This window comes from Engraulis encrasicolus, chromosome 23 (genome assembly GCF_034702125.1).
Source record: "Engraulis encrasicolus isolate BLACKSEA-1 chromosome 23, IST_EnEncr_1.0, whole genome shotgun sequence".
NCBI classification, from domain to species: Eukaryota; Metazoa; Chordata; class Actinopteri; order Clupeiformes; family Engraulidae; genus Engraulis; species Engraulis encrasicolus.
The window spans coordinates 4,188,335-4,210,865 of NC_085879.1; the positions used below are offsets into that span (position 1 = coordinate 4,188,335).

General features: G+C 43.7%; 1 protein-coding gene and 1 long non-coding RNA gene across 2 annotated transcripts in view; one reads left to right on the top strand and one right to left on the bottom strand.

Annotated features, from left to right (window-relative positions):
* The window catches only part of LOC134440349 (uncharacterized), an 8,841-nt gene extending 6,331 nt beyond the window's left edge, over positions 1 to 2,510 (bottom strand). Inside the window, exon 1 of the long non-coding RNA XR_010032950.1 lies at positions 1,776 to 2,510. This is a non-coding gene — a long non-coding RNA (uncharacterized LOC134440349). The remainder of the gene's footprint in view (positions 1 to 1,775) is intronic.
* On the top strand, positions 280 to 22,461 carry kdm2ab (lysine (K)-specific demethylase 2Ab). The gene is made up of 24 exons (XM_063190380.1): positions 280 to 663; positions 1,868 to 1,906; positions 3,159 to 3,297; positions 5,195 to 5,273; positions 5,389 to 5,435; positions 5,785 to 5,963; positions 6,558 to 6,664; positions 7,192 to 7,285; positions 7,984 to 8,137; positions 8,918 to 9,033; positions 9,166 to 9,292; positions 9,508 to 9,668; positions 10,176 to 10,304; positions 10,422 to 10,499; positions 10,819 to 11,082; positions 11,419 to 11,544; positions 11,898 to 11,975; positions 12,108 to 12,353; positions 15,242 to 15,274; positions 15,428 to 16,359; positions 18,476 to 18,639; positions 18,920 to 19,069; positions 19,678 to 19,890; positions 20,553 to 22,461. The coding sequence occupies exons 2-24, from the start codon at positions 1,871 to 1,873 to the stop codon at positions 20,732 to 20,734; spliced, it is 3,834 nt and encodes a 1,277-aa protein (XP_063046450.1). The 5' UTR covers positions 280 to 663; positions 1,868 to 1,870; the 3' UTR covers positions 20,735 to 22,461.
* The last annotated feature ends 70 nt before the right edge of the window (positions 22,462 to 22,531 follow it).

A 22,531-nucleotide genomic window follows, 5' to 3' on the forward strand; every position in this document is an offset into this window, starting at 1 on the left:
AAGACGAGGAATTATTAGCAGACATATGCTTGCTACAGGAAATGCGTGCGCGGGCACGTTTCGTGCAAGAACGCGTACCTTCCATAGACAGAAGGTACGCAGACGCGAGCGTATGGTTATGTACGTGCAGGTGCAATATTGACAAATCCGCGAGGGGTGATCTTCCGAACTTCAATTTTGAGGTCATCATGGTCAAGGTAGAGTCAAACAATGATGGAGAACATGCCCACTAGTTGACCACAAGTATCGTGTAAAATGCTCCGGTTATACTGCAGCAAGTATGTGCATTCTGTCGCACGCGGTTGCATGCGCAGCAAGCATATCTCCGTCCTAAATTAATTCATAGTTGGGCGTGGCCAAGAGATTAAACGTCATTCAGGTCGGCTTTCTTTTTCCAGATCGACACACTTTCTGGCCAATGACATTTAAGCAAATGGATGCGAGGATTTTACCATTGTATGGCTGTGTGTGTGTGTTCTGTGACAAGTTGAAAATGGCGGTCTTCGGTGAACCGTCCTAACTTTATCGCACAATAACAAAGATAACAAATGAGAATAGGAAGATTATTGAAGATTAATTCCACTCTGTTTTGGAAATGCAAGAAGGTGGCTGGTTAAGTCGCAGAGGTGTTTACAAATAACCACACTCCATGAGCCGCAACTGGTAACGTTTGCTTAAAGTTCTTTCTATATTGAGCTAGCATGCTAGCCTGGGTACGATTTCGATTTTCGAACATCCATATCAGCATTATGTCCATTCTTTTTGTTCCGGAGTGCTAATATCAGGCTGTTTACTGTTCATAGTAACCCGGCCCGTAAAATTCAAATTAAGGGGTTTTCCGTTTCTCATACGTTTTGGGATCGGTGGTGGTGATGTCGGTGTGTTGTATCATGTTTATAGTTCCTATACGGCTGCAATAAACAACAGCGATACATTTTCATACCCGGATTAGAGCTCTAAATCGTTGATAACTCCATCTGCGAAAACGAGCTAACGTTAACTGGTATTGTGTTGGTCTGTCAGGTGCTTCTCATTAACTAATAATGTAGATAGTCGTGGGGTTACATCACATTCCGTTTTTTTGTTGCTTATTGCGTTTGTTAGCAAGGTATCGAGGCTTTCTTCTCAGAAAGGCAACGCAAACCTACGCTCTAGCTGTCGTTAGATACGAGGTTGTTGAATGAATTGGACGTTGATTAGGATTTAGGAGGGCCATTAAATTGTGACTATCTGTATTTGCACGTAGCTTTATGGTTAAATGATTAAAGTGGATGCTATCCTTGTGCAGTTTGCTGTCACTGCGAAGTGTTTCGTTCCCTCAAACCATTGTTTTGGTGGCCAGCTAAGCACCCTGATTGACTAGAGCTACCTCGAATAGTTGAACATGGTCCGACCGTAACAAAAGAGTGCTACGTCCGAAACCTGCCCGTGTTTAGCAGTCATTTTCTTGACCAGTATACTTCATGCAAACTAAGTTGTTCGTGAATCGGAATTACTACTTCTTGAGTGCCATGCAGGGTGTATCCTCTGCTATTTAGCCGATAACATAGTACCTTCCTTGTCACAGCAAATGAAGACTTGATGCTAGCTATCATACCTAGCTAGCATCAACTTTGTCAGCTGTACTGCCCGGACAGCTACGTTAGCCTCAGCTGATGCCCAGTGGCAGTGTGCATGACATCAAAAAACAATTTTGAACATAATAAACAACGCAATTCATACACACAGCTGCTATCTGTACGTTACATTGTAGTGTTCATTTTAGATAGGCCTACCGGTACAGCTGCCTGCCATAAATTCAGTAATGTATTTCCTTTTCTCAGTTCTGTTTAGTTCTCTCATATGTATTTAATTATTTTCGCTACAGATCATGGAAGACTCACATACTCGATACAGCAAGCGCCTGGTAAGTTCTACAAAATCTGTCTTATCACGACTGAAATGGTAAAGTAATAAGATGCTAGGTGAAGCAAACTTCTCCTGTGACCGATAAACAACACGGTCGCAGTGTGGCGGATGCGTTGGCATGGCAATAGACACACGTGCAACTGGAGCCCAGCGAGTGACAAGTTCAAGCCAAGTTTATCTTTGGGCGCGTGGCTTTGTTTTGAAATGGTGAACAGGAATGAAGCATAGAAGTAGGCCTACAAGACAACACACAATTGTAAAGTTGGACGTGCCTTATTTTATTTTCAAACCTTTGCATTGTGAACACAGGTCTTATTACGGTAGATTATACCAACCAAATAGACGTGCCATTTGTCCTTGTCTAAATAGTTGTGGGAAAGTTTTTTTAAAACACATCTTTAATAAATTAGAGCATATGTGAAGGTAAGGAGTAAGTGGAAAAAAACTTGCTTGGACTGGAAGGCTGACAGTTTGGATTTCCTTGATCAGCCTCCTCTTTGCCCACTGCTCCACAATTGGCAGGCACCACTTTCCAGAGATGCCCCAAGGCCAGTCCAAGGCATTGCTCTGAGCGAGTAGCTTGTACCTTTGGGTTGAAATTGAAAATCTTATTGTCCCCTGAAGGGGAAGTGTATACCCAATATATTGAGTGCGAGTTTTGAAATAGAGATAAAATGAAATGTGTAAAGCATGAGGCAAGTTTAAAATTGACTTTCCATTTATTTTCACAGACTTCAATTTTGTAATTGGACTCTGGCTTCATCACATAAAATGTGCAAGGAATTATTTTCCATGTGCTTTGTCGTATGGAATGTGTTTTATACCTGTGGCTGAGTGAAAAAAAATCCAAAATACATGTTATAAACAGAAAATCGTTTTAATAGAGGAGACAAGGCACTTCAAAGATTGTCCATATGTATAGGGGGCAGTATGTAAGTATGGGTGCAGTTTGAAATGGCAGTATGGAATGTCTCTGCAAGTGTCCGGAATGTTCCGCTGCCAACAGCCAATCATATGACGAACTGAACAAGCAACGTTCCAAACATGTAGCATTTTCGTTTTCTGTTGCCTCTCTCATCATGCCATTATTGAATTTCTGTTTACTGCTCCTGTCAGCAATAAACAAATAGCCTACAGCCAAGTTCTATGGTGTGTTTGGAATTGGTTTGTATTTTATTTTCAAAACTCTTAAAGCTAATAACACACATTGTCGCACCCATATATTTATATGAACTGTTTTCTATGCACAGCGCACAGGTACACGGCGTCGTTACCAAGACGATGGGATTTCTGATGATGAGATTGATGGGAAGAGAACCTTTGATCTGGAGGAGAAGCTCCATTGTGACCGGTTCGATATTGACCTCGTGAAGTACATGGAAGGCAAAGGTGAGTTGATGTATCAACCAATTGCAATTCTACACAGCTCCATAAACATAAACGGAACGCAAAAAAACAGTGTTATGCAATGTTAATCATACGTATGTGATGTCAGCCGAATTGACTCTCAACTGAATTCATTTTGCATACTGTTGTGCACATTTAACCAGCAATGGTTAGAAATTAGAGGTAAAAAAAAACAAAACACGGCCCAAAAAAAATATTCTGTAGGTCATGTCTATAGACCACTGCTATTTTTCAATCATTCTGGCTGAGATTTTGGTCACATTTTCATTTTGTTAGTGTCCCCTGGAGGTACCACAAGGCGATGTCTATCACACACTGAAGTCACAGGTTGTGGTGCTCGACAAAGATGGCACATCAATGTGTGTTGTGGTGAGAATGTTTGCTGCGTCCCCCAGCACATTGTCCTTAGCAATGGGGAAAATCGTTCTTGGACTTCAATCATTGCATCATGTACTACCCACACATCCACATCACTCAAATATAGAGGTGGTGCATACATAACATAAAAAAACGTAAAATTGTGAACTGCATGGCATGTCTATCTGTCATTAAGCATTCTTATGACAGCTGGGACAAAAGAGTTCTTATATTTATCAGTCTGCAGTTTAATGTCCTGAAATGTCTCCCTGTGGGTAGCAGAGTGAATTCGTTATGGAGGATGTGTGTTAGATCACAGTGGGTTTACATACAGTGTTGAATCTCGCCCTCCAACCCATGCCTGCAGTTCACCTAGAGTGCGCTGTCGAGACAGCAGAGCCCATAAGGCTGGCGCTAATAACTGACAATTGTGCTCGCTGTCGGCTGAAACATGACAATATTATTGTAAGTTCTGAGAAACCAATGTGGGTGTAAATGAAATGTACAATAGCCTGGGAGTTATGTCCTTCTGATTTCTTACAGCATTGGCATTTATGAGTCAGGTTCCGCTAGCATCTTGCTAACAAAATTGCTTTACGGCCGTCGTGATCAAAGCAATGCAGCCGGCCGACCAATCCAAACGCAGTGTGTGAAGCCACTCGTGACGTCATATTGACAATAAAGACGTATTTTACAAAGATCCAGAGAGTTTAAACATTTAAACTAAGTGCTGTTTGAAAGGATAATTCATCCTGCCTTTGGGAAAAATAAAATGAAACAACAATACCAATTCTCTCCCAAAGCAATGGCAGCATCTGTGGATGAGCTCCATGGACCCCATTCATTTTAACAGCCTCTGCGCTCCTTGGCGCTCCTCTGCGCTCCTCTGCGCTGTCTGGATGGCGCCACTTAGTGGACACCACCCGGAAAAAGTTGCGAGATTCCTCTCTCGTACTACCCATAAACACTCTCTGGTTAGATCCTCTAGTCTTCCATGCCTCCGTGAGCACTGGCTTCTCATGGAGGGACAGACGGGCCACGGACATACATGTTTCTGCTCAAATGGTCAGAAACAGAGTTTATGAGAAGGGCGTGAAGGTCTGGTGTCCACACATGGGGCCTATGCTTACAGCTCAAAACCGTACAGTGTGATTTGTGTATACCAGAGAACATCAAGGTTGGCATATTGGCCATTGTTGCCCTGTACTCTTCACAGAGGAGAGCCGGTTCAAACTCCAACACCTGACAAGACATGACAGATTCTGGAGATGCCATGGAGAACGTTCTGCTGCTTGCAAAATCATTTGTGAAGTTTTACATTTGCACAAAAGTATGGAAAATGGATTCTCAATGAGTGTTGCTTCCTGAATGGTCAGGCTATCACAGAAGGATGATCAACTTGCAGTTGCATTGCGTTGTTTTGGTGTTCCCTTTATTTTCATTTTGGAGCAGCTTACTTTTTACTTCAGTCCGAAGCTTAGCACATGCAATCTGTGTGTATGCTTCTTTGTCCTACCGCTAGACTTCACCTTCGAATACATCCAAAGAGAAGGTCTGCGGGAGCCCCTGGTCTTTGTCAAGTCAGATGGTCTTGGTATCCAGTACGTCCTTTTGTTTTCTGTTTTTCTCTCTTCTGTCTTATTAATGTCAACACTCATATGCTGTGAGTGATGTGTGACTTCAGGTGTTTTAATACAAGCTACATTTCTGTCACAGAATGCCAGATCCAGATTTCAGCGTGAGCGATGTCAAGCTGTTTGTTGGTAAGTTCTGAATGCATCTTCTTCCTTTTCTTTAAAAGTGTGTTCCATAAAATAGTTTTGGTTCTTCTGAAAGGTACCAAGCCACCAAGGTGGCCGGGCCACTGTGCTTTTCTCAGCATGCATTTAAAAAATGTGTTTAAACACCAATCTGATCATTTCAGAAGACAATTTGGTGTTGATGGCCTGCTTACATTTCTCAGACACTTTTTTGTCCAAAGCAACTTGTAGTTAGTATGTGGTATTGGTTACAGTCACTGGAGAAATGTGGGGTTAGGTGCCTTGCGCAAGGGCACTTGGCCAACTTCCTAACCATTGGCCTGTTTATTTTTCTATTTTTCTTCGACTACAGGAAGTCGTCGAATGATCGACGTGATGGATGTGACCACTCAGAAGGGCATCGAGATGTCCATGGGCCAGTGGAGGCGCTACTTTGAGACGCCGCCCTCCCAGAGGGAGAAGCTTTACAACGTCATCAGCCTGGAGTTCAGTCATACCAAACTGGAGAACCTGGTGAAGAGGCCTGCCTCGGTATGTCAATGTCAAATATCTTCTAGTAGACTAAGATAAATCAAACGCGTTCTTTTAACGGCATCCATGTGACATCAGGTGAACGCCCCTTTAGTAGACCTTAGGTTAGGAGACTTTAGGTTGAGAATAAATTGATTTCCTTTAGCACTGTAGATGGCAGTAGTGCACATCTAATGCAAGCTGCCATCAAATGGCACATTAAGAGAAGGAGGGGACAACGCCCCCTTAGGAGACCTGGAACTGGAGCACACTCTTTTGAATTGGGTAATGTTATGCACGGTTTGACTTATCATACTCTACTAGAAGATTTTTTGGTATGTCACTCCTAGCCTGGCTCTCGCGAGACCCCTAGTGCTTCGTGCATCTTCGTATCCATCTGCGTGAGAACCAGGTTATGTCACTCCACCCCTCCCCCTACATCTCCCAAACATGCTTCGGTGCAGTGCAGAGTAGGGATGGACTGCAAATACCAATTTCAATGTAGTCATAAATCGCGAAATGCAATTTCCCACTGGCAACTACCCAAGTTGCTAACTGGCTATAACAACTATGCTTTAGAGAAGCCCAACCTCATGTGGGTTTGCCTTCCTGCAGGTGGATGTGATTGACTGGGTGGACAACATGTGGCCGCGACACCTGAAGGAGAGGCAGAGGGATTCCACAAACTCCATCACGGACATGCAGTACCCAAAAGTGCAAAAGTGAGTCCCTTCCGTTCATTTGCCAAGTTTTATGTGTTTTTAATTCCAAATTGATTCATTCCTAATTAAATAGTTGGGAATTAAAATGATTCTCTGCCGATTTTACATGAAGTACTTCCATTTAATTCCGGATAAATGTCTGCGGGATCAGAAAGTGTTTCTATTGGACAGAGGATGCACGTGCTGGGTCAGAGCCGTCTGCAGTGGGTCTGCGTCCTTGCCTCTTGCGTCATCACGTAGCAATGAGCATGCATGGAACGACTGGAATAGGTTTTCTTCAATGTCATCAAAAAGGGGAGTGCAAGGCACTCTTCTTGTCCAAAAGTGTCAAAGAGCCTTTATTTAAACATGGCTATTTTAAAATTAAAAACATGAGGGCAGAGACCCACGTGTAGCGGCGCAGAGCCTTCTTCTGGGTGTTTTTATTCAAATTCATTTATGTTTAAACTAATTGTTTTTTTTTGATGGAAATGAAAAGAAAATCCTTTTTTTTCATTATATTTTTATTTTATTTGTTTGTCTTTCAGATATTGCTTAATGAGTGTGGAGGGCTCGTTCACCGACTTCCACGTCGACTTTGGTGGCACATCCGTTTGGTATCACATCTTGCGTGGAGGGAAGGTGAGACCAATGGGAGCCGTTATATTATTCTGTGCACTGCTTGTATCTAAAAGGGTTGGTAAACGATTTAAAAAAATATTCTAATAACAATTCATTACTATTAATGAGACAAGTTTCTGTGTACACCTTTATGTTAAGACTGCCCTTTCCAGAGAAAGTCCAATGAAGGTTGTAGCCCTTTCACTCCAGCAAGCCCTCTTAAGTATTTGCTGAAAAGCTTAACATCAGAACAACAATGCTGTGATCTTTCTGAGAGTCCTAAGTAACAGATGAAGACATTGTCACTACCAATTTGGTAAGAGCAGGCTTATAGTGGACTCTCAGCATGAAGGATCATTTCTGTCACTGTTGTGGCTGTTCAGGTGCTTCATGGAGTTGCACTGGGTGATATATCGTGCTTGGTTGAAAAATGTTCACAGCATGACTCATTTTTGTAGAAAAAGGTACCGCACACTCTTGTCCATCGTGCTGCAAAAAACTTGAGAAAGGCCACACGGGCCGAAACGTTGTTTGTCAATAAATTGCAGCACGATGGACAAGAGTGTGCAGTACCCTTTTCTACAAAATTGATCTTACACCCGCTACCTGCACCTCGAAACCTCTAGTGTGCGTTGGTTTCCTCCCTCAAAACACAGCATGACTCATGTCCTCTTTTCTAGTCTATTCTTCAAATGTATTCTACTCTACTCTATGTCTAGGTATTCTGGCTCATCCCGCCCACCCCTCAAAACCTGGAGCTGTATGAGAATTGGGTGCTCTCGGGGAAGCAAGGGGACATCTTTCTGGGGGACAAAGCTATTCAGTGTCAGCGCCTCGAGCTGAAGCAGGGATACACCTTTATGATTCCCTCAGGTAAATGGTCAACACCCACTCTGCCCTACAATATCAGAACGCAGTATCTTGAAAATGGCCGAAAATGGGTTTAGACCAGAAATTGGCTTTAAAATACCTTCTTTTTCTTGTGTTAAAATTTTGTGGTCCAACTTGGTCCCGTTTCGGAAAAAAACGATAAAAACTGATTATACTGCGCTTTTTGGTTTTAGGAGGTTACGTTGTACTAGCCAAGAACGCAGTATAATGCGAATTATACTGCACTTCTCCATTGACACCGTGGTTTTGGTGTAGACAGTAATACCACAACAGAACGCAGTATAATGATTTTTCAGCTAAAAAGTAATGAGAATGTTTTTTTCTTTTGTCTCGTGTGCATACATTTCCACCATAAATAAGTATTATATGGAAGTGTCATCACCACTTTACCTCCAACACAGTTGCGTGGCCAGAAAGGAAACTTTAAAGCCTTTTTTCTCAGTTTGCCATTTTGAATTATACTGCATTCTGAAATTGTAGGGCAGCACTGATGAAGAGACGAGTACAATATTTTAAAATTTCTTCTTATCACGTGTAAGCAGTTTGGATTGCATTAGCGATCTTCCACTCCACTGAGCACTCGAAACGGTTTACAATGTATGTCTCTCATTTTACTTAATTACATGTCTGGGCATGTGCGTTTAATTGCAACATTACATTGTTTTTATTGTTTTTCCTTTCCAAACAATTTGTCCAAGGCATTTTGTTGCGTTTATGCCATGTGATCCATTCGATTTTTAAAATTTGACTGGGCAATTTCAGGATGGATTCATGCCGTGTACACTCCGGTCGATACGTTGGTGTTTGGGGGAAACTTCTTGCACAGCTTCAACATTCCCATGCAGCTCAACATCTACAACATTGAGGACAGGACAAGGGTAAGGCCTGAAGGCGTCTGGCCCTAATCTTTTTTTTTTCTTTCTTTCAATCTGTGTGTACAATTCAAGGCATCTCCTGACGAACCCCTAAATTCTTTTGCCTGCTTAATGTTTTTTTGTCATCTTTGGCAGGTGCCGGCTAAGTTCCGGTATCCTTTCTACTATGAGATGTGTTGGTACGTGCTGGAGAGGTACCTCTACTGCCTGACCAACACCTCGCACCTCACCCCAGAATTCCAGAAGCACTCACTTGGTGTTGGTTAGTAAAAGCTCAGTGTTTCCAGGCTATGCTTCCTTTATTTGATTTGATTTATTTCATTTATGTATTTCCTTTTTGATTAATATAAGTGAAAGGTGAATAACCATGGGGTACCCCACTAATTTGTTGACAATAAACATTCCATTGTTAATTCTTGGTTGTTAAAACAAAAATGCTGTTTTCCTGTCTCCACAATTCTTGCCCCGCCCCCTCAGGCCTGAGACGAGAGGACTACCGTGAGGAGCAGAAAGAGAACTGTGATGCCAAAGCCACGAGTGATGAAGATGAAGAAACGAAAGAGGAAGAAGATGAGGAGGAGGGGAAGATGGAGGAGGAGGAGGAAGAGGCACCATCGTCTCCTCCACCGGCCCAGTCTGTAAGCTTCACAAGATAATCAACATAACTAGCTGGCAACTTGCCGGCCATTAAATAGCAGTGCCATGACAGTTGAAACAAGGGTGGTAAAGAAGAAGCCTACTATTCGTGATGATGTGGCACACCCCGTACATCAGGCATATGAGTTGTTGCCTTCAGGCAGGAGGTTCAGGCTGCCTTCATTCCAGATAAATAGAGCCCACAGATGATTTATACCCTCTAGTACCCTCTACCCACTTGTATTTTGAATGAGGACCCCAGGAAGACTAGCGACCTGCTATGGTAGAAGCTAATGGGGATCCATTAACAAAATGGTACATCCCTATTGAATAAGGATCCAACTGTAACATTGTACCTGAATAACCCACAGGAGGTTCATTGTTCATTGGAGGGGGGCATTGTGTTTGTCTATTGCGTCTTTGTTTTTGTAACTGTATCAGACGTACTGTAAATGGCACAGAACAATTTTCCGAAAGCACAATACATATTCTGTGTGTCTGGTGTGAAGGCGCACCTGACTCCTCTGGAGCTGGAGGGTCTCTGGCACCTGCTGACAAAGCTGGAGGAGTTGCCGTCCCACAAGAAGTGTGTTCCCAGCGGCATCCGCAACGCCCCGGCTCTGCTCAGTGACATCAGGGTGAGCACTTGAATAATCCATTAGGCATCCATTACGTCTTCGGACTTATCTTTTGAAGGGTTATTGTAATTGTAATGACTTGTATTTCTGACTACTGCCTATTGTATGTATTTTCAGAGACTGCTTGAGGAACATGCTGGTGATGAGCCCAAATTGTCCTACACTGGAAACCCTATTGTGAAATGGCCCAAACGGGTAAGAGAATGGTTTTTAGGAGTTAACAGTTCAGAATTTTATTCAGTGGTGTTCTACACTGACCACCACTTCAGACATGGATAGATGGATGGATAAATCGACAATTCTACATTGATTTATTCCCTGGGCAGGCTCCCTCCTGTTATCCCTCCTCCTTTAAGCGTTCTGCTTTTTAGAATATTTGCACTCAACGTAGGCCTGTGGACCTTGGTCATAAAATTGGTCTACAATCATATCACACATGTTGTATACGTATAGGGACAATATTTTTCTGCATTATTCCATGAACTAAACTGCTCTCGTTCCTGAACCACCGCAGCCCTCGTGGTATCGCCCCCCAACCCCTCCCCCTGCGGTGGTGTACCGGCCGCGGCCACTGGGAGCGACGGCGCTGAAGCCCACGGGCCCACGGGCACCACCCCGGCGGGCCAATGACGCGCTGCGGCGGAGACGTGTGCGCTGCAAGCGCTGCGCGGCGTGCTTGCGGACTGAGTGTGGCGACTGCATCTTCTGCCACGACATGAAGAAGTTTGGCGGCCCCGGGCGCCTCAAGCAGACCTGCCTGCGGCGACAGTGTCTCGCTGTAAGTACACACGCAGCTGTTGCAGCCTTTCTGCGGCTGGAGTTCCTCTTATGCATTGTGCTTTCGCACAGATAAGTGTTGTCAGTTGTTATATGCCAGAGGTGTATTTAGTTGAAGCAGAAGTATATTCATGATGGAAGTACAACACTAGTACATTCTAGTACTCGTGCATAATTCCTCCAGCTATTCCACTGTACCTTCTAAAGGTTTTCGCTTTTCTTTTAACTGCTACTTGCACTTTATACACGTCTGTTAAGTACTGACCTGTCCACCCCTCACACCGCCCATCTCTCCTCCCCCTCACCCTCTCTCTTTCTATCCTTTTGTGGACTGCAGCCGGGCCTGCCCACCTCGGCCGTGTGTGCGGTGTGTGGTGAGGGCAACCCACCAGGCGAGAACACCACCCCAACACTGATGGAGTGCTCCACCTGTGCCAAGATCACACACGCTGAATGTGTCAAGGTAAACACAGATAGACACATGTGTTTAGAGTTTCAGTTAACCTTTTTTTTCTGGCCTCGATTAGTGTGTGTTGGTTGTGTGCATGTTTGTAGGTAGATACACAGACCGACGTATGCGAGCAAGTTTTTTTTAGACTCTGTTAACTCTGTTTGTTGGAATAGTTTTGGTGAATGTGCCGTCTGTTAATTAAATTCCCTCTAATGATTTGACTGTCCACACACATATGCACACCTTTTTTCTGCACACTTGTTTTGCTCCGGCCATTCATTCCATTCCATGTGACACGATAGTGTCTCTATGTAGATAACTAATAAACATCCTCTTTGTGTCCTTGTGTGCGTGTGTTTCTTCAGGGACCGGTAGAGGGTGTGATCAACCAGGAGCTGCCAAACTCCTGGAAGTGTCCCAAATGTGTTCAGGCGAAAACGGAGGTAGTGTGGCTTTTATTTTTTACGTGCTGGATGTCGTAGTCTAAACCAGTACACTATATATAACACTAAGTTAGCGAATGTATATATGAATGTTTTTCTTGATTTGTCTTTGACTTCTTGTACACTCTCTAGTCGGCCAACAGCAGCAGTGACGAGGACAAGAATGGTGACGTCCTGGGCGCTCGGGTGTCATCTCAACCACCAGCCAAGCGTGCCCATCGAGAGGGCATCGGAGTACGCGGGATGCGTGAGGGACGCCGGGGCGGGCGCACGCTCACCCCATCCCGACGCCTGCTGCCACCCTCACAGAGGCTGTTGCTACAACAACAACAGAACAGGAAGAGGGCCGGAGCGCTGGAGCTACAACTCACGAAGAGGGTGAGGAGGACCGAACAACTAACCTCTAACACTTTACTTGATGTCGGGGTCATATGTACAACATGGAAGTCGTATGTATGACCATGCAGTCATGGAAGTGTCAAACATTAAGTCAATGGCATGAACATTTCATGACTGCTGCCATTAAGTGACATTCATTTATGTTAAAGACCTCCCAAATTATGTCAACTTTTCATGACCATAAAATTGACATTGACATACTGTTTATGACTCCTCCATGAATGTTGACACTTTCATGACGCTTGTCATGTGTATGACACCGGTATCGACTAAAGTGTTACTTTAATCTTCAACCTCACATAATAAAAAAAAACAGGCACAATTTAGATGATTTCACTTGATTGAACTTTCTTGAGAAGTGAATCTCTGAAAGAGGGTGAGAAAAGCAGAGCAAAGTCTCATATCGCACACGATTTAACATATTAGTGGGAGTGCTTACCACCACAGTCGTCAAAAAGGTTTAGTATTTATCTAAATTTCCCTCTTAGGTGGTTTGAATGAAATCCATTATCATTTTGATTCTCTGCATGCTGTTTAAACAATGGTGAGAAAACATTAATGAGAGCTTCCAATATATTACAAAGTGCTCTGGTCGTACTAAAACAAGTATGTGCACTCGGTTGTCCACAGTTGAATGCACAATTTTAGGCACACAGCAAGCATATCCCTGGCCTAAAGCTTTCAAGCATGGATATGTGGAGTAGCCGTTTGAATAGATGTATGCAAATGTATGCAGTACTGGGACTCACTAGTTTGACGCCGTGTAGGTCCTGATGGGCGGGATTTGGGTTGTGCGGATGGGCGGGATTTGGGTTGTGCGTCCTCGTGCACGAGAGCTGAGGCCGGTCATCAATCATACAGTACCATGGTTCTAATAGCCTACGTCTAATTTCAATAGGCTAACTGGATTACCAGTAAATCAGTGGCACACGGCAAACTGTTATTATAGTAATGGTCGAATAAAATTGCATTGTCTGGCTATTGTGGCATGTAGGCTTAAACGGTAACAAGGGTTTTTATTTATTCATTAGGCAACATGGGTTAATTCACAAACTGCGGACTCAAAGCAACTGCGAGCAAACTCAGAACTGTAATGATTCTAATATGCCTCGTTTACAATAACGGGACCTTCTGAACTCAAAGCAACTGCGAGCTTTTTGTCAACATCTTGTCAAGATAATGTTGCATCGGGGTAGGATGTAAGGGTTAACGTTCGGCGAGAAGGTCGCTACCGTGGAATAGCAGCACGACAGAGAGAATCTTTAGACCCCGACGCGGAGCGGAGGGGTCTTGTTCTCTCTGAAGTGCTGCTATTCCACAAAGCGACCGACTCGCCGAAAGTTAACCCGCTTATTATATGGATATACTTAAATGACTCACACATGGCGGGGACATTTCTTTAGGCCTATTTAATGTTAAGATTGTTGCTGCGCAAAACAAAACAGTGCCGTTGTGGAACACCGCTAGGCAACAGCTAGGTAGCCAGGACAACAGGTATTGTCTATCACAGCAGCTGATTAGAGTCTTGTTGAAAAGTCGCTTTAGCAGTGAAAAGTCTTGTTGCCATTGACAGCGGTCTGTTATAGACCAACCCGTCCGTTATCGAAAAATAACAGACGTGCGAACGTTGGGGAGCCCCGTTGAAATGAATGGAGCATTCGACCGATGATGTCACAACCATATAATAAAGGCCTATAATATATGCAATATGCTAGTATTGCATTTGACCAAATAATGTACACGTTGGCCACCTACAAAAATAATAATTTAGCTTAATTCACAAACTACTTCTAATAGGCTATGCCTCGTTTGCAACAACGGGACCTTGACTCAAAGCAACTGCGAGCTAATTCCCAAATTTTGAGTTCTAATGCGTCTAACATGACTGGTTTGCAATAACGGACCTTCTGGACTCAAAGCAACTGAGAGCTTCTTGTAATCTTGTCAAGATAAAGTTGCATCGGTGTAGGTAGGCTATATGCAATATGCTGACAGCCTACATTGCATTTGACCAATTGTAGGCCTAGATAAACAATAGGCCTATGCTTCTTCTTTTATTGCATAGGCCTATGCCTAAATAATGGGACCAACTCGGCTTCCAGCGGTGACCATGCGAGCCATGCGACCATGCGTTATAATAACGAGTAGTCAAGATGAAGTAGGCCCTAACATTGTGCGATACATTTGCAATAGACTAATGTAATTCTGCAGTGGTTGACATTATTTTTACATGCATTATTTTGATCTATGTAGAAAAAAAGCATTCAATTAACAACAGGTCTAGAGCTTAACAGCAACTAATTATCTGTTAAACTAATTACCCTAAGATAAATGTGGTTTCATCAGGGTGTCATTTGCAAAGTTATTTTAATGTGTTGTTAAAATAACTAATAGGTCCACTAGTTCATTTGATGTGTAGGCCTACTACTTCAACTGAAAACACGTAGCCTACCAGTTCTGCACCGTGGGGCAGCTGTCACTCTGAATGACGTAAGGCGCAAGTACAGCCCTCCCAGGCAAAACGGCGTCAAACTAGTGAGTCCCATATAGTACTAATGTATTGTAGCCAGACCGCGCTCTCCTTGTGACTCAACACCTTCCTCCTAGTCAGGCCAGGAGCAATACAAATATTTCTGAGCTTCAGAAATATTGGGAACTCCTCCCACTTTGTCAGGAAGCAAACAACTAGTTGCAAACCAAGGCAGGCAGGTCTACCATGCCGTTTGGGACATTTTAATTGTTATGCTCCTAGTCAGACCAAGTCTTGAAGAGATTTGAAAGTAGATGATAATCAGGCTAGTGTTCGTTTGTAAAGAAAGCGCAATCTCATTTGGGTTTGATTTTTTTTTTTCTGGCTCTTATTTCAGATTAAATCGGAACGAAGTAAGATCTTGCAATCGGTGAGTTTTGTCTTTGACGTATTAATATTTCCATCCCTCTGTGTTCTGATGCACAGAGTCCTCTCACCTACGATTTTTGTTGTATACCGTCTGCTCTGTTCATGCCGCCATCTCTCTGTCTCTCTCTTTCTTTTCCCCTCTCTCTCTCCCAAGCTTCTGCACCAACGCAGTGAGGAACGAGGGGGCAAAACTTCATCCAGCAACGGTGCCTCCCGAGACGGGGGCGCGGCTGCTACCATGTCGAGCTCCAGCCGCCCCACAACAGGTTTAGGCAGGGGGAGAGGCCGAGGCGTGCGGTTCAGGGGAGGAGGGAGAGGAGGAGGAGGAGGAAGAAGCCGTGAGGAAGTACGGAGTGGGAGAATGGACAGAGATGACACGGGCGACGAAAGCGAGGACAAGGACGACACAGAAGAGGAAGAACGCAAGGAGAATCGGCCACAGCAGCGAGCCAGGCGAGCTACGGAGCAGTCGCACAGCGAGGACGAGGAGGAGGACGATAACGACAGTGAGGATGACAGCGATGAGGAGGAGCAGAGGAACGGGAACGGCACAGCGGAGAGGGAAGAAGCACGGGAGGCGTCCGAGGATGAGGGAGAGGAGGAGGAGGGCAGGAGAGCGATGTTGTCTGGCACGGGTATGGTCCTGGGCAAAGAGGCGCGGAACCGCAGCTCCTGCCTCACTGTGAAGCTCCATCCGCCATCCCGGGGACACCGCGACCCCAACGCCATCGTCCCCAAGCTGGAGGCGGCCATCTCACATCACCGCGGATCTCCCCGTGGCGGTCGTCACGACTCCCTTCTCCGTCCTCCTCTACGCAACGGCTCCTCCCATTCTGCTACACAGCCTCCGTCACGGTCAGAAAAGACATCGCTAACCACCAACCCTTCCCGTAAAGACAGCATGGGGCAAGGTCCCCGAAATTCCCACTCCCTGTCTTCCACTTCTAAGGCAATAAGGCACCATGTGTCTCCTCGAAACGGCACTGGCTCAAGCTTGGAGAAGGAGGTGTGGTTAGCTGTGTTTCGCTACCTGAGGCAGGCCGAGCTTTGTGTCTGCATGGCTGTCTGCAAGAGCTGGTACAAGTGGTAAGTCCTGGCCTTTGGCCGAAGCTACGTGTCATCAATATACAGGGGGTGGGAAAGTAAACTGAAACGCCTGTCATTTTAGTGTGGGAAGTTTCATGGCTCAAGTGGACCAGCCTGTTGGCCAATCTTCATTAATTGCACATTGAACCAGTGAAGTGTGGAGGTTCAATTAGCAGGGTAAGAGACCCGTTTTGCTCAAAAATTTGCAATGCACACAACATTATGGGTGACATATCAGAGTTCAAAAAGGGGGAATTCTTGGTGTGCGTGTAACTGTTGCATCTTTGACTGAGACAGCAAGTCTTTGTGATGTATCAAGAGCCACGGTATCCAAGTTAATGTCTGCATACCACCAAGAAGGATGAACCACATCCAACAGGATTAACTGTGGACGCAAGAGGAAGCTTCCCATACTAAAATGACAGGTGTCTCAGTTATTTTGTCCAACCCCTGTAGATATGCCATAGATATACTAGGGGTACTTTCCATTAGCCAAACTCCCATCCTCCCTTGTGCTTGTGGCCTTGTAATGACGGAGGAGGTCATTGATATTACAGAGGAGTGGGCAAAAAATACTTTTGTGTGCATTTCAAAGCATGTAGTGTCATTAATTGTGAAACACTAGAAGGAATGTCAATGAAAAAGACAACTTAAAATGGTATCGAAATGTTAATGGACTGGGTATGATTATGAACTGTGCTTGTGGACAAATGCACCAGTCATGTAATGTTGTAACCAACCTACATGTTGGGGTGTAGCTATTGTTTGATGTTGGGTTGGCATCTCCATGACCGCAGGGTAAGTTGCTTTTTTTCAGAGAGGAAGATACCGCACACTCTTGTTCATCATGCTGAATTTTATAAACAAGTTTTTACTAAAAACTTGAGACCTCACTGGCTGAAATGTTGTTTGTTTAATTCAGCATGATGGACAAGAGTGTGCGGTATCTTCCCCTCTAAAGTGAACAAATGCCCGCTACCTGCATCTCGAAACCTCTGGTGTGTGTTGGCTTTCTCCTCTAAAAATAAGATGTTTTTCATGACGCGCATCATATTAATATGTGCATAATAACACACTACATGCAGGCTTATCTTTTTACGTTGTGTAGCGTTCTCAGAACAAAGGCTGTTTTACTTCCTGACACTTACCTGCCATATTGCTTGAATCCACACCCTGCACTTTTTATTGTGGGCTTTGGAAATGGAGAGAATCACACTCACAAGCCTCAAAAGTTGTTGGATATCTGCTACCAGATTTACAATTCCCATTCATTTCTATGGAGCGGTTACTTCGTTGCGACTAAGGATCGACCGATATATATATCGGGCCGATATTTGCATATTTTAAGTGTATCGGTATCGGCCGATACGCATGTGGTTTTGGCCGATACGCAATATTTATTGAAAAAAGGGAAATACGCCCTCCGCACTTCTAATTTGATAATCCGGTGCAACCAGAGCAGGACTAAATAATAAGTGCAAAGGGGAAAGAATCTGGTGCTACACGGATGTCTATTTTCTGTTATTTCTTTTTTCTTTTTTCAGTGCAGTAAGACTTAGTCATTAGCAATATTTATTATTTTATGTCATTCTGGGTTTTTTTAAAAGCACCAAGACACTTTTTTTTATTACTTGATTGTTAGACATTAGTTGATTGTTAGAGTGGGTGTTTAAATGTTACAAGTTCTACCTCAATTTGATAATGTTAAAGGAATGTTTATTTTTAACTTGAGACCTGGAATATTTGTCATTTTCAACCTTTTTTTTAACCCATATCGGCCCCAAATATCGGAAATCGGGTATCGGCCAAGGGTGATGGGGGAAAAAAAACTATCGCATCGGCCATTAAAAAACCTGTATCAGTCAACCCCTAGTTGCGACTGCCTTAACATAGTTAGAATTTTGTTGACTGATCAGGTGATTGCTTTAGGGCTCCAGAAAGGTCCATTGGATTGAATGTCTCCCACCATCTAAGTCTATTCTATATCTATGATGGCATGCTACAAGTCAGGATATGTCTACATAATTTTTTGAAAGTGGTAGTAAAGGAAACCTATTGTGCTGTGCATTGACAAGTGTGGGTGTGTGTGGGGGTTTTTTTTGCCCTAAAACTGAAGGGCTTGCGACAAGCGTTTCTGGTCGAAAATGGACTTGAGCCGGTGCAGCGCCATCAGCCCTCAGACGCTCTCAGGCATCATCAAGCGGCAGCCGGTCGTCCTGGACATCTCCTGGACCACCATCTCCAAGAAGCAGCTGACCTGGCTCATCAACAGACTACCAGGTACTGTTCAAGTTCAAAGTCTAATGTCATATATACTGTAATAAAATGTATGTTTACAGATGATTGTAGCTCTTAAAAAGGGACAGATGGGCCATCTGGCATTTGTGACGTAGGCCAACATATACCCACTTGATTTTATTAATTATAATGATCATAACAAAAAAATGGTCTGACCCATTGGTTCTATGGGTCAATGTTAGAGATGTTTCACTTGTTCGAGATGGTTGAGTACTTGTTAGAGATGTTTATTTTATACACTTCTCATCAATGTGCCCGACAGGATTAAAAGAGCTTGTGTTATCGGGTTGCTCGTGGGCGTCTGTCTCTGCTCTGAGCTCGTCCACATCGCACCCCCTGCTTCGCTCCCTGGACCTGAGCTGGGCGGCTGGCGTCCAAGACGCCGAGATCAAAGCGTTGCTAACTCCAACGGGTATGTTCGGCTTTTACAAGTTCCCTCTGACACGTCAGTCTGAAGTCAATAACTTTAAGCGAAAAAAAACTAAGCATTTCAACTAGGGATGTTAACCGGTAACCGGTTAACCGATAGTCGACCGGATCAACGATAACCGGTTAAATTTTCTGCCACCGGTTAACCGGTAATAATAATTATAATAATAATTTCCTCCCAAAAAGCCCCCAAAAACGATAATTTTGAGGTTTTGGTACGATAATTCAGCATTTTCCATCTGGCGACACTGGCTGGACATGACAGGTCCTGTCTGAGCAGCAAAAAGAAAGGCTTATGTGAAAAATAAAATTTTAAAAATTCAGTGCTGTGCATATCAGGCACGCTAACGTTATATCATTTAAGATTGACGGTTAACCGGTTAACCACCGGTTAATGAGTCTCAGTTACCGGTTAAGATATTTTTAAATTTTCGCCATCCCTAATTTCAACTACATCACATTTTACAAATGATGAGAAGGTGCTGCTACTTTTAAAAACATCATCATTTAGAAACGTGACAAACTGACCCAGTATATTTTAACTCATTTAATCCCTCCAACCTTCTTCTCCCATTCTGCCCCATTGCCCAGGCTCTAGTAACCGTTCCCACCTGCGTGAGTTGCGGTGTCTGCGGCTGTGTGGCCTGGAGATCAGCGAGGCCACCCTCCGCCTTGTCATTCGCCACGCGCCCCTGCTGACGCGGTTGGAGCTCTCCCATAGCCCGCTGTCCGACCAAGCCATCAACCTGCTGACAGCCGTCGGATCATCCACCCGGAACACGCTCTCACACCTCAACCTCGCAGGTCTGTCAGTCTGTCTGCCTGGACTGGCCTCCTGGGCACTTCCTGCACATCTCTGTTCATTTAAAGCTCTAGTGTGTCATTATGGTAGTTTATCTCCCCTATTTTTGCTGTCCATTCACAAACTTGGGAGAAATCCAGGGAGAAATCCTGGTTTTTGTTCATAGTACGGGCCTTGGAGGACAAAAACAAAATTTGTAGTGGTCCCTCGAATGAAAAAAGTTCCCCACCCCTGGTCTATTCCATCGTCTACCTGATGTAAAAGATGACATTTGTGAATGGGCAGCAACATCCATCAACGTAATGACTTCCTGGCCATAGGCAGCATACATTCTGGAAATAAATCACTTAAAAGCATACTTATTAAGCCTGCTCTTACCATACCCTCTCACTAATTTTTTGACCTACAAAGTTCATCACAAGTCACAATGCAATATGATATGATTCCCACTGCGATTGAAGCGGCCACAAATGTTTTCTAGAGCTCTACAATTCCTGCATATATCTAAACAGGTTGGGAAACTGGCGGGACTCTGACCAAATAGACGAGCCGTGCCTGTTGCCATGATTTCTTTTGTCTAAAATTCCGCTGTTGGTCACATTGTCAACTAATTGACTGACTTTTTTCCTTCTGTTCCGCTCTCTCCACCCATCTGTTCTCCCAGGATGCACCCAGTTAACAGATCGCTGCCTGGCCCACTTGAAGCGGCTGATGTGCTTGCGTCTGCTGGATCTCCGTGACTGCAAGGGAGTGTCCCGCCAGGCCTGCGAGACCTTTATATCTGAACTTTCTGTTAATGCACTCTACTGCCTATCCGATGACAAACTTATCCAGAGGATATCCTAAAGAACAAACTCTCCAGCTTGGCGGAGGATGAGGACTGTTGAAGGCATTTGGTGTTGAGTCGTCAGAAGGTGGTTCACTGGGGGATGGGGGTGTATGTTTGATTTTGCACAGAGTTTGTATAAAGTAAAAGAAAAAGTACTATTACAGATGTAGTTCCAATACTAGTGGTATGATATTACATGTTTTCAGCTGTTGTAACATCATACTACTAGTGTTGTAATTACATCTCTTAAGAGTATGTCTACTTTATACAACTCTGATTTTGCATGTTATGTTTGTTGGTGTGTTTGTCTGCTCCTCTGTGTGACAGAGGAGGCCAAAAGTAGTCTGAGGAAGCGAAAGCGAGGCTTAAAGCTTTTTTGGGTGGGAGACAGAACTCTTTGGACACTTCCAGGGGGGTTACGTTTGGGATGGCAGGCGTGAGGTGCTGTATAAAAAAATAACAAACTTAACTAAAGACTCAGGAGAGATTGAGTGAGGTAGTGTGTGTGGCTAGACAAAAAAAAAAAAACAGATGAAGGGGAGGGGTAAACAAACTCATGACTGGTGGCTCAGGAGGGGTGTGTGTTGGGATTTGACCCAAGGTCTTAAGTGCTTTAATATGTGGTACCTTATCAGGGAGGAAAAGGCTTGTTACACACCCACAGAGGCACATCACATCCCCACTAAGGGACTGTTCGTTATTTATTGTCGGGGTCACCGGAGGAAAATAGGGGAGGGTCCTGACATTTTATTTCTTTGTAGAGTAGAGGGCCAACCTTTTTTTTTCAAAATGTTTGGCCCATTGATTTAAAAAAAAAAAAAAGACATTCCGAAGTACCTTGTTTGAATATGTTTAGATGTAACATAATCCTCAGAAATGCCTCCTCCTTTTGCTAAAATTGATCAGACCATCAGAGCTCCCTGATGTTTGTTTCGTTGTGTAAAGAACATTCTACTGAAATGGCCACTGCCTTCATGAAGTAGGCCTATAGTGATCAAAGTCAAACAACATTCAGTAAGCAGCAGCGTTGGTCAATCAACGCATGTCAAAAGATAAAGTAGAGAATTTATGAATCTTCTCTGTAGGAGAGGAGGGGTTTTTTTGTCGTGGGGAGGGTCGTCAGAGTTTTGAAGCTTGCTAGGGGAGGGTCATGCAAAATTTGACAACCAAGGGTGGAAATCTTCTGAAGACCTTGACAATTAATAACGAACAGTCTCTAATATAGCAGAAGGGAGGGAGTATGGATGGTGCGATAGTCAATCCAGAGGGATTATACTGATGAGAGGTTCCTAAAAGTGACATAAACTGTAAACTGGAACCTAGGTGCTATTTTTTTCTTTGCAAATCCCCTACTTTGTTGTATTTTTGTGTGCACAGAGAACCACAGGGTCCCCTGTATGTACTCCATAGTTTTTACACAAAAAATGATCTCAGTTTCCCTTTTTTTACACCCCTCCCCCTTCATTTCAAATCATTTTTTCCACAGCTTTCATGTGTCCTCTGTTTTTTATATAAATAAAAATATATTAATATAAATAAATAAGGAATGCGTTTTGTTCCAAATCCATCCATGCTCATCCAGCCACACAGTCGCACACCCTTCTTTTTCCCTTTTTTTCTTTGTAAATGTATTATTATTTTCTGTAGAACAGTCCTGTAGCAGTGTAATTATTTTAAGGAGGCTTTTCACTTAAGTGTTTTTTTTATTTGTAAGAAAATAAATAAATACTATGGTGCACAGAGAGTGACTGTTTTTGATTTGTCTATTATTTGTGCGTATTATTTTTGTATACCTGAGTCCCACCTCCATTTTT